The sequence below is a fragment of the Propithecus coquereli genome, unplaced genomic scaffold (assembly GCF_000956105.1).
Source record: "Propithecus coquereli isolate 6110/MARCELLA unplaced genomic scaffold, Pcoq_1.0 Scaffold84, whole genome shotgun sequence".
Taxonomy (NCBI): Eukaryota; Metazoa; Chordata; class Mammalia; order Primates; family Indriidae; genus Propithecus; species Propithecus coquereli.
In genome coordinates, this window is record NW_012154618.1 from 5,175,829 (window position 1) to 5,187,786 (window position 11,958).

Here is an 11,958-nt window from a genome sequence, read left to right on the forward strand (position 1 = left end):
GGCGGGGTCCGAGCCCCGCCGCGTGTCAGCGTGTGTCTGCGTTGGAACGCGGGCCAGCACGTGTCGGGGCGGCCGCGTCGGTGTGCGCCCCCGCGAGCGGTCTTGCATGCCTTCGGCATGTTGTGTCAGTGTCTGTGCAGCTGTGCGCGTGTGCGCGCCGGCCGCCCCCGCCCCGCCCTGCCCGCCCCTCCACACACTCTCGCTCCGACGCCCCGCCCCACCCCTCCGGCGTGGGCCCGTCACTCGCCAGGGAAGGAAAAATAGGCGGAGACAGAGCAAGCGAAGTTGGCCAATCAGAGCGAGACACTGGCGCCAGCTTCCCTCTCTCCGCCCTTTTCCTTTCCTCCGCTCCTCTACGCCGTCTCCCGCCCACTGGGCGCCGCTGGCTAGCCGGGCCACAGAGTAAGCTTCCAGCAGGGTAGAGTGACAACTCCCAATCGGAAGTTACTGTTGAAGCTAAGGCAGCCATAACTGAAAATGGCAAGGAGTTTCCTGGCTTCCTGTTTCCCGAGTGACGTAGGTTTTTCCTTCGCCCAAATCTCACCGTTACCCCGGGCAACATCTCAGAAGGATGCTTCTGTAAGTAGGCCCAAAGAGGTACCATAGGTGACCAGACAGCCCATGGCCAATTAGTAAGTTAATTCATACTCCAGATTACTGTTCCGGCTTCCTAACCCTTATTTTGCTGAGACGTCTGGTCACTTACCTAGGAGAACAGTTTAGGGCTCCGAAAATCCCTCTCCTGCCCGGAAGTTGCATTTGGCACTTCCGAATGCGGTCACGGCTGAAGGGTGGGAATAGCCTCCGCCACCCGCGCCCCAGGGGGTGCCCATTCTTGACCGGAGTTGCAAAGTGAGGTGAGTGTCCCTCGGCCCCCAGCCGTGGGGCAGGCCCGGGCCGGATGGTCCCTGGGGGACGGAGGGCTGAGGCGAGCTGAGCTCAGGGCCGCTTCCGCTGGAAGAAGGTTTTCTTTCCGGGCTGGCCAGGCGGCGGCCCGCCCCTCTGAGGTTCCCGGTGGGGCGAGGCCGCTCGACTGGCCACCCTAGCCCCGCCAGAGCCAACCGGGAGGGCCCCAGCGGGGAATGGGCGCGGACCTCCGGGCGGAGCCCACAGTTCCAACAAAATGGAGCTCCTGCCCGTGCCTCTGCAAGTTCTATTAAGTACTTTCACTCCCTCACCTTTGGAGGATGGAGAATTAGGGAGCTTGAAGAAATAATTTCCCATCTTCAGCTACAAAAGAAAAAGATGATCCTTTACCACCGCGGCAAGACCTCTAAGTCTTATTTCCCCGCCGCTTGTTTTCCTATTCTGATTTTTCTCCCCTTTCCTTTTATCTCCTTTCTTGAGTCTTTGTAAGCTTTGACTGCAGTTCTGGTTGGGGGTATATTGTCCTAATCCTGCGTGTGTACGGTTTAGTAAACAACTTGTGAATATTTGTAAAAATACCATATTACTTTTATATGGCTCTTTACAAGGTTATCACACATTATCTCATAGTTCCTTCTGTAGGCTTCAGTCAAGAACTCTCAGTCACCTTGATAATACCGGGTTGGATGCCTAAAGCTGCAGGAAAAAAAACCAGAACTTTTAGGTAAATTGAATATTGTTTATACCCAGCCAGTCAACAATAAGGGTGCAAGCCTACCTTCTTTACTTGAGTTCTGTCTACTTCCTTAGTACTCATGCTCCAGCCAAAATGAACTGGTCTTGTTTCTTTGGGGATTAATCACTGAAGTCTGTTGTAGCACCAACATTTTGTGATTCTATATCTGATTCTGTTATCATTGGAGCTGTGGTTCCAGATTCTCCCCAGCAGGAAGTAATTTCCTATGAGTTTAGCACTTTTAGTACTCTTTTATGACAATCACTAGTTTATATGACAGCTGCTTGTGTTTTTAGCTGTACTATCATATTTACACCTAAATAGAATGCTTTGTATCAGATTCATTTGCTATTATTTCACTCTGCACCTGGTATTATTTTGGTAAATACTTACTGAAAGATTGAATATATGGGCTGTCTCTTGGATGCCCAAGACACTGCCAGCCAAATGTTATGGACCTTCAGTTTATCAGAAATTCAGCATAGTTCCTGCTACTCAACCTTTTCTTAGGTTGCCCCTCTGAGGCCTTTCTAACATGATTTTTTTCCCCAAATGTTTTACTATAAAATTGTTCATACATTAAAAACCTGGAAGAATATAATGAACATTCATATACCCTTCACCTATATCCAACAGTTGTTAACATTTTGAACATTTTGCCATATTTATTTCATCTCTCATGTACTTTTTCATTGTCACTGAACCATCTGGAAAAAAGTTGCAGACACCTACTGTGAGTCAGACACCCCTTAGATTTCTAATATGAATTTCCTAAGAATTTTGAAATTCTCCTGCAAAACATAATATTATTACAGCCAAGGAAATTAATAATTCTGAAATATCTGAAATCCAGTCCATGTGCAAATTTTCCTGACTCAAGAATATCTTTTATACCTCTCCTCCACCCCTCTTCTCCCCAAAATCAGGATCCAGTCAAGGTTTATGTATTGAATTTGGGTATTGTAATTGTTCAGCCTTAATCTAGAACAGTTCGCCCATCTTTTTTTTCCCTCTCTGACATTGGCATTTGAAGAGTTCGAGCTAGGAGTCTTTTTGGAAAATGAGGCCCCCTTTTTTGTTGTTTATTGTAAACCAGAAGTTAGTCTAGAGGCTTGATTAGATTAACTTTAACATTTTTTGCGGTGATACTTCACAGTATTCATACTTTCCCATTCATGACTAAGTCTTCTCAAATACAACTACATGTACCTTTGCCTTGAGTTGCTAGTTAAATCCATCCCATTTTCAGCATTCTCACCTCTCTATGGTGTCCTACAAAGAAGAGTTTAGCATTTAATCCTCTTGTGTGTATAGAGTATGTGTTAGTGCCCTGGGCTGGCAGCAGAGACTGCCTACCTTTAATAAAGTGTTGCGGCTACTTTGCCTATTCTTAGAGCTGATGCAATGTAATCTGCAGCAAAGTGTACTGATGTCAGCATAGTTTCATGAGTTTCAACTCCTGGCACCTTGCAGACTGTTGTTGAAAGATGTGTGGGCCCTGCAGTTCACATACAGATGAATCTTGATGTTATCAAAGCATATACCTAGGCAACTGTTGGCCATCTGGCCGAATTCCAATTTAGGCAATGTTATTTTTCTCCCTGAAATTCTCTTACAAGTCCTAATTGGTCCTGGTGTTTTTGTGATAACTTTTTGGTAGCATTAAGCAGAGCCTATTAAAAATTGCAAAATCAAGATGATACTTAACACTTAGTACATTAGGAACCTGGATAAAGAAGTGTGTATGGAATTTATAATCACAAGAGGAAAACTCTCAAGACTGCCAAACTCATGTACTCCTCCTAGCCTACATTACTGACCTCATGGTTCTTGGTCCCCAAATCAATAGAAATTGGCACAAAACTGAAAAAGGAACTCATACAGGCAAGGCTTTGTGGGGTGGGAGGACAGGGGATGTAGGCTTTTGTTCCAACAAAAGTGAGACAGTGCTGGTTAAGGAGCAACCAGACTGGTTCTTTGAACAAAGGGCCGGGGAACTTTTTAAAGAGAACGTTTGACACTGGTATTGAAATCATAGCATATAGAGTTGGAGTTTTGTTGGCAGCTGCCCATCCCATGATCATGCTTCTTCATATATCACGTCTCATTAGCATGTTAAATTTCCACCCTTGCGCATGATTTTTAGCATTAAAATGAGGCAAAAGGTCTATGAACTATCAACTTTGTGCTTCATCTTTGGCAGTAACCAGTTTGTGCTGGCTTTGACTGGGTCCTGCGGACTCCTGCTCCGATGGTTGCCAAGTCCTGTTAAAGAAAGCAGAACTGCCTTCTATTGAAGCTGGGTGTTAATCATTTTCAGAGCTTTTGCTCAGTATTGTAAGCAAACTTAAGCTTTGGCTCAAGGCTCAGGCAGGGTAGCCAGAGTCCACCTCCTATACTATCTGGCCTAGACTTAATATTTGATCACCAAAGATAAGTGAAAGGAAGAAAATGCACTTAAGGGAGAAGAAAATGCTCTGGGAGGGCAGAATCTCTTAGATTGATATAGAATGTTCTTAACCATCATATTGAAAGTTAAGTAATGTACTCCATCAGTTACTTCCTTTGTGTAAAAATTTGCTAATGTGGGATTATGAAACAATTTTGAGTTGACTCCTGATTCAAGTAAGGCAAAATAATATGCCAGTTAAGATCACAGGTTTTAGAATCAGACCTGGATTTCAAGAGCAGGACCATTCACTGCTGGATGACCTTGGACAGTCTACTCATTCTCTTTATTATCTATTAAATGGAGCCTTTAAACCTCTAAGGATTGTTGAACAGAATTAATTCAAATATATGTAAAGCGCTTTTGTTGGTTTTTTTTTCTGTTTTTAAGACAGGGTTTCACTCTGTCACCCGGGCTAGAGTGCAGTGGCCTCCTCATAGTTCACAGCAACCTCAAACGCCTGGCCTCCCAGGTAGCTGGGACTATAGATGTGAACCACCACGCCTGGCTAATTTTTCTATTTTTTGTAGAGACAGGGTCTCAGTCTTGCTCAGACTGGTCTCAAACCCCTGGCCTCAGCCTCCCAAAGTGCTAGGATTACAGGCATGAGTTATGACACCTGGCCTAAAGTGCTTTTGCTTGGTGCATTGCACATGGAATGTGGTCAGTATATGATAGTTATTAATAACTTCTAAAGCAGTCCTATTTGGGCACACAGTTGGCATTAAATATTTAGTGAGTGATAGCCAGCATGGTGGTGCACACCTGCAGTCTCAGCTATTCCAGTGGCTGAGGCAGGAGGATCGCTTGAGTCCAGGAGTTTGAGGTTGCAGTGACCTATTATGATGCCACTGCACCCTAGCCCAGGCAACACAGTGAGACCTAGTCTCAGAAAAAAAAAAAAAATTAAATATTTAGTGAGTGAAAGAATGAATCTAAGACAGTAGTTCTCCAAGTTTAATGTGGGAACTTAAAAGTCAGATATTCTGATTCAGTGATTCTGATTTCTGCAGGGCTCCAAAAAAATCTGGATTTTAAATAGTCCAGGGGATTTTGATGCAGATGATTTGAGGATCTGGCTTTGAGAAATACTGTGTAAAGTATCAAACAATTTTTTATTTTTCTTTCCTTTCATAATATTGAAATAGCTAAGTGTATCAGGTGCTGAGCAAATACTTTTTTAAAAAGTAACTAACATAGCTTAATAGCTAACATTTTTAGGACCACTGTCTAGTACTGAATTTTGAAATAGGAAAGGTAATTAGGAAAAGGCATTTTGCATAAGTAGGATGTATCATTACTAACTTAATAGTAGTGTCTGCTACTGGAGGATACCATAACCAATGGCATCATCCAAGAACATTCCTAGTCTTAGGCCTCGGCACATTTCAAAAGCTAGACAACGCACATTTTATTCACACGAGTCTGAATTAATTAGCCAAATTGAACATGTTGCAACATTTTTCTACCAGCAGATGCCAGATAGCAAAGCAGAATAGAATCTACTATACTCTCCAACTATGACATATGATGTTACTTGGCATCTCCAAATGAACATTATCAATCCAAATTAAGCACTCAGCTAGCATGTGGGCAATTGCTTGAGTTAGAGTGAGCATTACTACTTTGTGTCTGCTGAAAAACTCTTTCTGGGCTCCCCCTTTCACCTTCTTCTTATATTAGTTTACATTTAGAAATCTACTGTGCTTTGAAAATTCATCTATCAGTCAACCACAAATCTTGGATAAGACAAAAGATAAAAATTTTTGCCATTATTCCTATCATTCCCACCACCCCCACTCACAACCTGCACTTGGTAGATTGAAGTTACTTTAAAGGAGCTCACTTAATAAATATTCACAAAAGAAGAATATCCTTTACATAAAGTACCCTTTACTGTTCTTTACTGTGATTGCTTCTGGTTCCTCCTTCATCTCCCAGAGATTGTCTATTTGCTTCTCAACACCCATTAATGATAAAATTAGACCGTTTGGCATATAATATGCATTTGCTCTTGTTGCAAAGTCAAGTGCCTGTGGGAGTTGGTCAAGTAAGGTAAGGGGAAACAATAGGCAGTACTAAAGGCTGGAGAATTCAGAGCACATGCTTACCTAAATGAGGCGTTACTCCCAGTCCTAGCCAAATTTTGCCCTGTGGGAATGCAGGCTTCATGTTGCCAGTTATGTCAAGCGAAGCTAAATTTTGGATTTTATGTGAAATTTGATTTTTAAACATTGGCTCAAATACTTTTTAAGTAGCTAGGAAACCAACAAAACATTTAACTGCATAGGACCAAGAGCCACCAGTTTATGACCTGTGTGTTCCTTACATGAAAACATGATTGACATTTTGGTTGAGAATCTCAAAGTGCTTTAGAGATGTTTACTTTCTGCCATATGTCAGGTGCATTTACCCCTTAGGTTAGGCAACAAGTCACTTGTCATCTCTATCAAAAATTCAATATTGATTCTTAGGTACAACAAGCTTCTGTTCCCTTGATTACAATTTTAAAGATTTTTACTCTTTGCTGCCCTCTTAAAAATTTGTTCACATTTTCTCAACTTTGAGTTATATTATGAAATCAGTTTGCTTTATTATCATATTTTTAAAAATATTTAAGAATACAATTTGGCAGCACATGCTGCTTTAAAAGTAAATAAGTAAAACAGGTTTTTAAAGAAAAACACCTTTAAATAGATCATGCTGTCTTATAAGTACCGTGATGTTTATGAGGATTCAAAGATTTTTCAAGTTGGAAGCTACTTTAATGGTAATCCAGAACAAGTCCTTTGTTATAGCAATATGAAAATTAGACCCAGAATAATAAATGTCATACTGTATTTCTAAGCACTTTTACATCCACTTTTTACTGGAAACATACAACCCAGATAGATAATAAACATGTTTTTTAATAAGAAAACCAAACCTCTGATTAGTTAAGAAATGTATTCAGGGGCACACAGCTAGTTAGCAATATGGCCAGAATACAACCCTGTACTCCATTTAAAGTATAAACTTGAAATAGAGTACAACTCACCAAAGTGCAACCCTGTACCCCATTTAATGTGTAAACATCAGATAGACTGATCAGAAAAAAATGAAAACATCTCTGGTACAAACCTCAGTTTTATTTAAGTCATACACGAGATTTTGCTGTCATACCTTGTCTAAAACACTTCAAACCCTAGAATATGCTGATGTATTCCATTTCAAACTTTAAGACTGGGCTTTTGTACAATTAGGATAAGCTGATAAGTTTAGATAAATTAATGGAGGGGAAAAAAACACAATGAAGACCTAATGACAGGTTAGGAGTAGTAGGTACATGTTACGGATGATAACCACATTGACCCATGGAATGGCTCCTTGGGGCTTCTAGCAAAGATCAAATATTAGACTAGGGAGACTTAGTGTGACCTAAGAGGGCAGCTTTAAAAACAGATCTGAATCCTGTCCTGAACAGTTTTGAAACCAAGACTTGACTTTGGCATCCACAATATGTTTTCATTTTGATGTTTCTGACATATATGTATATGCTTTGAGTTACTAGAAATGGAGTTTAGATTTTAGTAATCTAGTCCCCTTCTCTATGTGCCTCCTCTGTGACCACAGCTTACATTTTCCAGAGGGCTAGATGAAAATAGGTGTAATCTAAAGCCAGTAGTCCTATTCAGCTATTTAACCTGGGATCTTGGTCTAATCAATATCTTCTCATATGAGCTGTGATATAAGCTGTCATATAAACTGTGATATATCATGATGAAGAGAATTTAAAAATGCCAAACTTATAAGCTTTTAAAGTGTTGTATATTTCTAATTAAGCTTGAGATCTGAAAGTTCCCAGTGTCATGTTTTTAAAAATATACCTAATGCTGTAAACAAAATCCACAGTCAAAAAGCAGCTTTTATTCCTAAGAGATTTCTTTCAGGGTGGTATCAAACATGACAACTGGAATGGTAAATCCAAAATTAAAAAGAAAAAGAAAATCCACAAGTTGATTAGAGTCATACATTGGTCTGATTGTGACATAGTTCCCAAACTAAAGAGGAAAAAAAAAAATGTAATGCTTAAGTCAGTATGCTACACTTATTTTTTCATCTACCTCATTCCTGAAATATACTGTTTGACTCATGTTTTATTTTCATCCTCCTTTGCAAAAGTTATTAGTGGCTTCAAAATTGCCCATTTCGGTAGAAATTGAAGATTGTATGTTACTTCACCCTTCATTGGCTTCTACATAGTATAGTCTACTGTCTAACATCTCTCTAAAATCATCTTAAATTTTGTTGTTCCTTTGGTGGATCTCCATACTAAATCTACTTGGGGCCTCCAGGCCATTCATGCAGTGAAGAGCGACCAGGCTTTGTAGCATAGGAATAACAGGCTATACCATAGAGCCTAGGAGTGTAGTAGACTATACCATCTAGGTTGGCGTAAGTACACTATATGATGTTCACAGCACAACGAAATCACCTAATGATGCATTTCTCAGAACGTGTTCCATCATTAAGGGACACATGATTGTACTTCCTACTCTGGACTCCCAGGACAGTTGATTATCAAGACAATATAATCCAGCCAGTGCTGTTCATCCAACCACCACCTTGCTTACTTTGGCCTTTCCCTTCCTGTTTCTCTCCTGCCAATGCCTAAGGGGGCCTAGGAACAAGAACCAACCCTAGTAAAGCAGATATTCCACCCAATCAAGTGACTGACACTGATCTTCCCCATGCCAGGCCCAACCCACTCTCTACCAGTCCTTGGCTCCACACACTTGCCCAGTAACAATGGCAGCTTAGTCAAACAGAGAACTGAGGTTTGGTAGAGCACCAAGTTTCATTGTTTTCCTCAGGCCAGATTTTGGATGTAAAAGAGGTATAGACTAAGAGAAAACAAAGGATAATGATTGAATTCTGAGTAGCTGGACTTGCTTACTATATAAAACAGGTAAGATTTAAGAATTTGTTCACCCACCACTTTAGCACTGTGGTGACACATATAAAAATTCTTAGCTGCTATGTATTTCCTTCACATTTACCAACATCCGTAGAGTCTATCCTCCCTTTCAGTGGCATATCATGTCAGATTTGCATCAAATAAGGGCATAATGAGTATTTTCGTTATAACGTCTAGAGTGTTGTTTTTGATAGCTCTATTCAAGGATAATCAGGGATCTGCAATGTTACTAGCCTTCAACCTGACCTGGAAAAAACCCGAGCAATGATCACTAGGTACCACTAGCAGACCTAAGAAGGAAAGAATGTGGTAGGATGTGCATTCTAACAAAATTGCATATTCTATTTACCTCACATTCCATTTAGTGGTAAGTTGCTTTATTCCTGGTCCAGTCCCTATTTCACATCTTCTCTCCCTGACAGCAGTATAGGGGTAAAGCCTGATGACAGAATTCTGGAAAGCAGGTAGAGGTTTCTCAGGAATTTAGACATTCCAGAATAAAAAATTTGAACAAGAAAGGGGAAGAGGCTTGGTGGATGGAAAGTAGGAAGCTTTTATTAGGAATGTTAAAAAGTAGTAGAGCAGGAATAGCAAAGACCAGAAGCAGCTTCATTTGATTATAATTAATTTGCAGTTGGCAGGAAAGGCAGGCACCAAGCCAGCATTACCACTTTATAAATAATAAATCTTTCTTCTGTGGTGATGATGTTGGGAAAGATGCATGGTAAGATTGCATCAGTATGGTGAATCACTAAATGGGTGGGACTGTCTGGAGAGGCATCTGTGTTTGGAAAAGGGATTATTCTATAGCTTAGTCCAGAACACCTTGAACATACAGCATGGCATTTATCTGGGATATTTAACACTTGGAGCAAATGTCACTCCCAAAGATGGCATGTATGCTGGGATGTTCATAAAAAAAAAATACTCATATGAAGGTAGCATATAGTATCTTTGTATTAAGAGGAAAATAGTAAACTGAAAGCATGCATACCTTTTTTCTGTTCTTCAAGAGCCAGTTGTGTTGCTTCCTTACAAATTACAGCTGTGTAGCCAGTAATTGATCCTTAGGATGCTGTTTGTTGTTATGGCAAAGGGATTAAAAGTAGAGGCCAACTGTTAGTGTTAGCTATTGAGAGAAGGGGGAATTTTAGGAAACATTTGCCCACTACCTCCTTTTCCTAACTACCTGCCTCATCCCATCTCTCAAAATGGTGTTTTTATTGTTTTTTTGACGTCATTCACCATTTAGGAGAGACGCTACCAGTAAACCGCAATCGCTGCACATAAATACTTTTTCCTTAGCTGATACTTACTAATCATCTTTGCCTAAAAAACTGAAGCCCTACCACTTTTTCACTAGGAGGGGAAAAAATTTAGAACACCCAGCCTTCCAATTAACACCTCCACTAATTAAAGTTGACAAGATCTAGATGCTTATATAAACTATCTCAACCTTGTTTCAATGAAAAGAATCACAGGAAATGGGAATATTATGCAAAAACATGGTAATTCACTTTCTATAGGAATTGATTTCACTTCTTAAACTACAATGGAAATTTCTCAGGCAATATCCTTTGTGGATTTATTCTTGAACAATATTAATAATTGATTTCTCTTTGAAGGAAAATCTTAACTGTATCCAGTAATTAAGATATGGCGGAAGTGAAGTCAATGTTCCGGGAAGTTCTTCCAAAACAAGGTAATGTACATTACAAATACTTAGGTCATTGAATATCACAGGGACCAATAAAGTGATAGGCAGTGTCACATGGCAGGCCTAACAGCTAAACATCTGTAGCTATTTTTGTTCTATGTCTCATTTACTGTCCACTTTTACTATATACTTTTTTCACCAGTAGGTTGTAAAGGAGGGATCCTCACTTCTTTTTCCCAGTAAAAGGACATCAAATGAAGCATCTTATAATTAGAAATCCTGTTATACCCAAGATTGCAGATTACAATATGAAATTTTCAATTAAATAACATAATGGAATTTACCATAATAACTAAATATGGTCTGAAAGTGGAGAAAATAAAACCTAAAGCAATATAATTCAGTAATTAGAATATTCAGGTTAAATTAATACCATACTTTGTTATGCACTATGTATATATTCTCCCAAATCTTGTTTAAAATTAAACATTTCACAGAAAAAGTCAACTTATGGTAACTTAGAGTCTTGAGTAGAAAGCTCGAAATTTGTCTTCCTCAAGAACACCCTGGTATTAAGAAATGTTGCTTTTGGGGTAACTATCTTTCTGGTCCCAAAGCAAAACTCAGTCTAGGTACAAGAGTTTTTCATTGACAATGGAATAAGCTCCTACACCTTCATTCTAGCTGCACGTCCAAAATACCAAACTACTGTTATGTCCCTTGAATTAATTCTTATTTCTTTTTAAACTTAGGGCAATTGTCTGTGGAAGATGTAACCACAATGGTGCTGTGTAAACCCAAACTTTTACCCTTAAAATCTCTGACTCTGGAAAAACTGGAGAAAATGCAGCAAGCAGCACAGGATACAATTCACCAACAAGAAATGGCAGAAAAGGAACGACAACAAATAACCCACTGATAACTTAGCACTTAGGAAACAACATACCTTCTCTACTATGTAACAATAACTAGAAAATCTCCATGTGTACGCTGAAAGTAGTATTTGTTAATAAAACTGATAGTATTCATATAAATAACACAAAAATACCCAAGGATGATGAAACATACTGGGAATTTAAACACTCCAGTTTCAATTGAACATAAGAAGTTAAACTCTGAACCAAATTTTATAGGATTTTTTTTTTACTCATGTTTTTTGGCCAGGCGCGGTGGCTCACGCCTGTAATCCTAGCACTCTGGGAGGCCGAGGCAGGTAGATCGCTCAAGGTCAGGAGTTCGAGACCAGCCTGAGCCAAAAGCGAGACCCCGTCTCTACTGAAAAATAGAAAGAA

General features: G+C 39.9%; 1 protein-coding gene across 3 annotated transcripts; it reads left to right on the forward strand.

Moving 5' to 3' along the window:
- Positions 1-551: 551 nt before the first annotated feature.
- BBIP1 (BBSome interacting protein 1) lies at positions 552-11,784 on the forward strand. Of its 3 annotated transcripts, none has more exons than XM_012663902.1 (3): positions 552-579; positions 10,635-10,711; positions 11,419-11,784. In XM_012663902.1, the coding sequence occupies exons 2-3, from the start codon at positions 10,666-10,668 to the stop codon at positions 11,583-11,585; spliced, it is 213 nt and encodes a 70-aa protein (XP_012519356.1). In that variant the 5' UTR covers positions 552-579; positions 10,635-10,665; the 3' UTR covers positions 11,586-11,784. The 3 variants fall into 3 exon arrangements, with proteins under 3 accessions (XP_012519356.1, XP_012519355.1, XP_012519354.1); XM_012663901.1 differs by having other exon boundaries at positions 564-857; XM_012663900.1 differs by lacking the exon at positions 552-579 and adding an exon at positions 1,498-1,591.
- The last annotated feature ends 174 nt before the right edge of the window (positions 11,785-11,958 follow it).

Coding starts and splice junctions, on each gene's coding strand:
- BBIP1 (XM_012663902.1), top strand. CDS start 10,666: ATGGCGGAAGTGAAGTCAATGTTCCGGGAAGTTCTTCCAAAACAAG. Junction 10,712..11,418: donor GGAAGTTCTTCCAAAACAAG/GTAATGTACATT, acceptor TTTTAAACTTAG/GGCAATTGTCTGTGGAAGAT.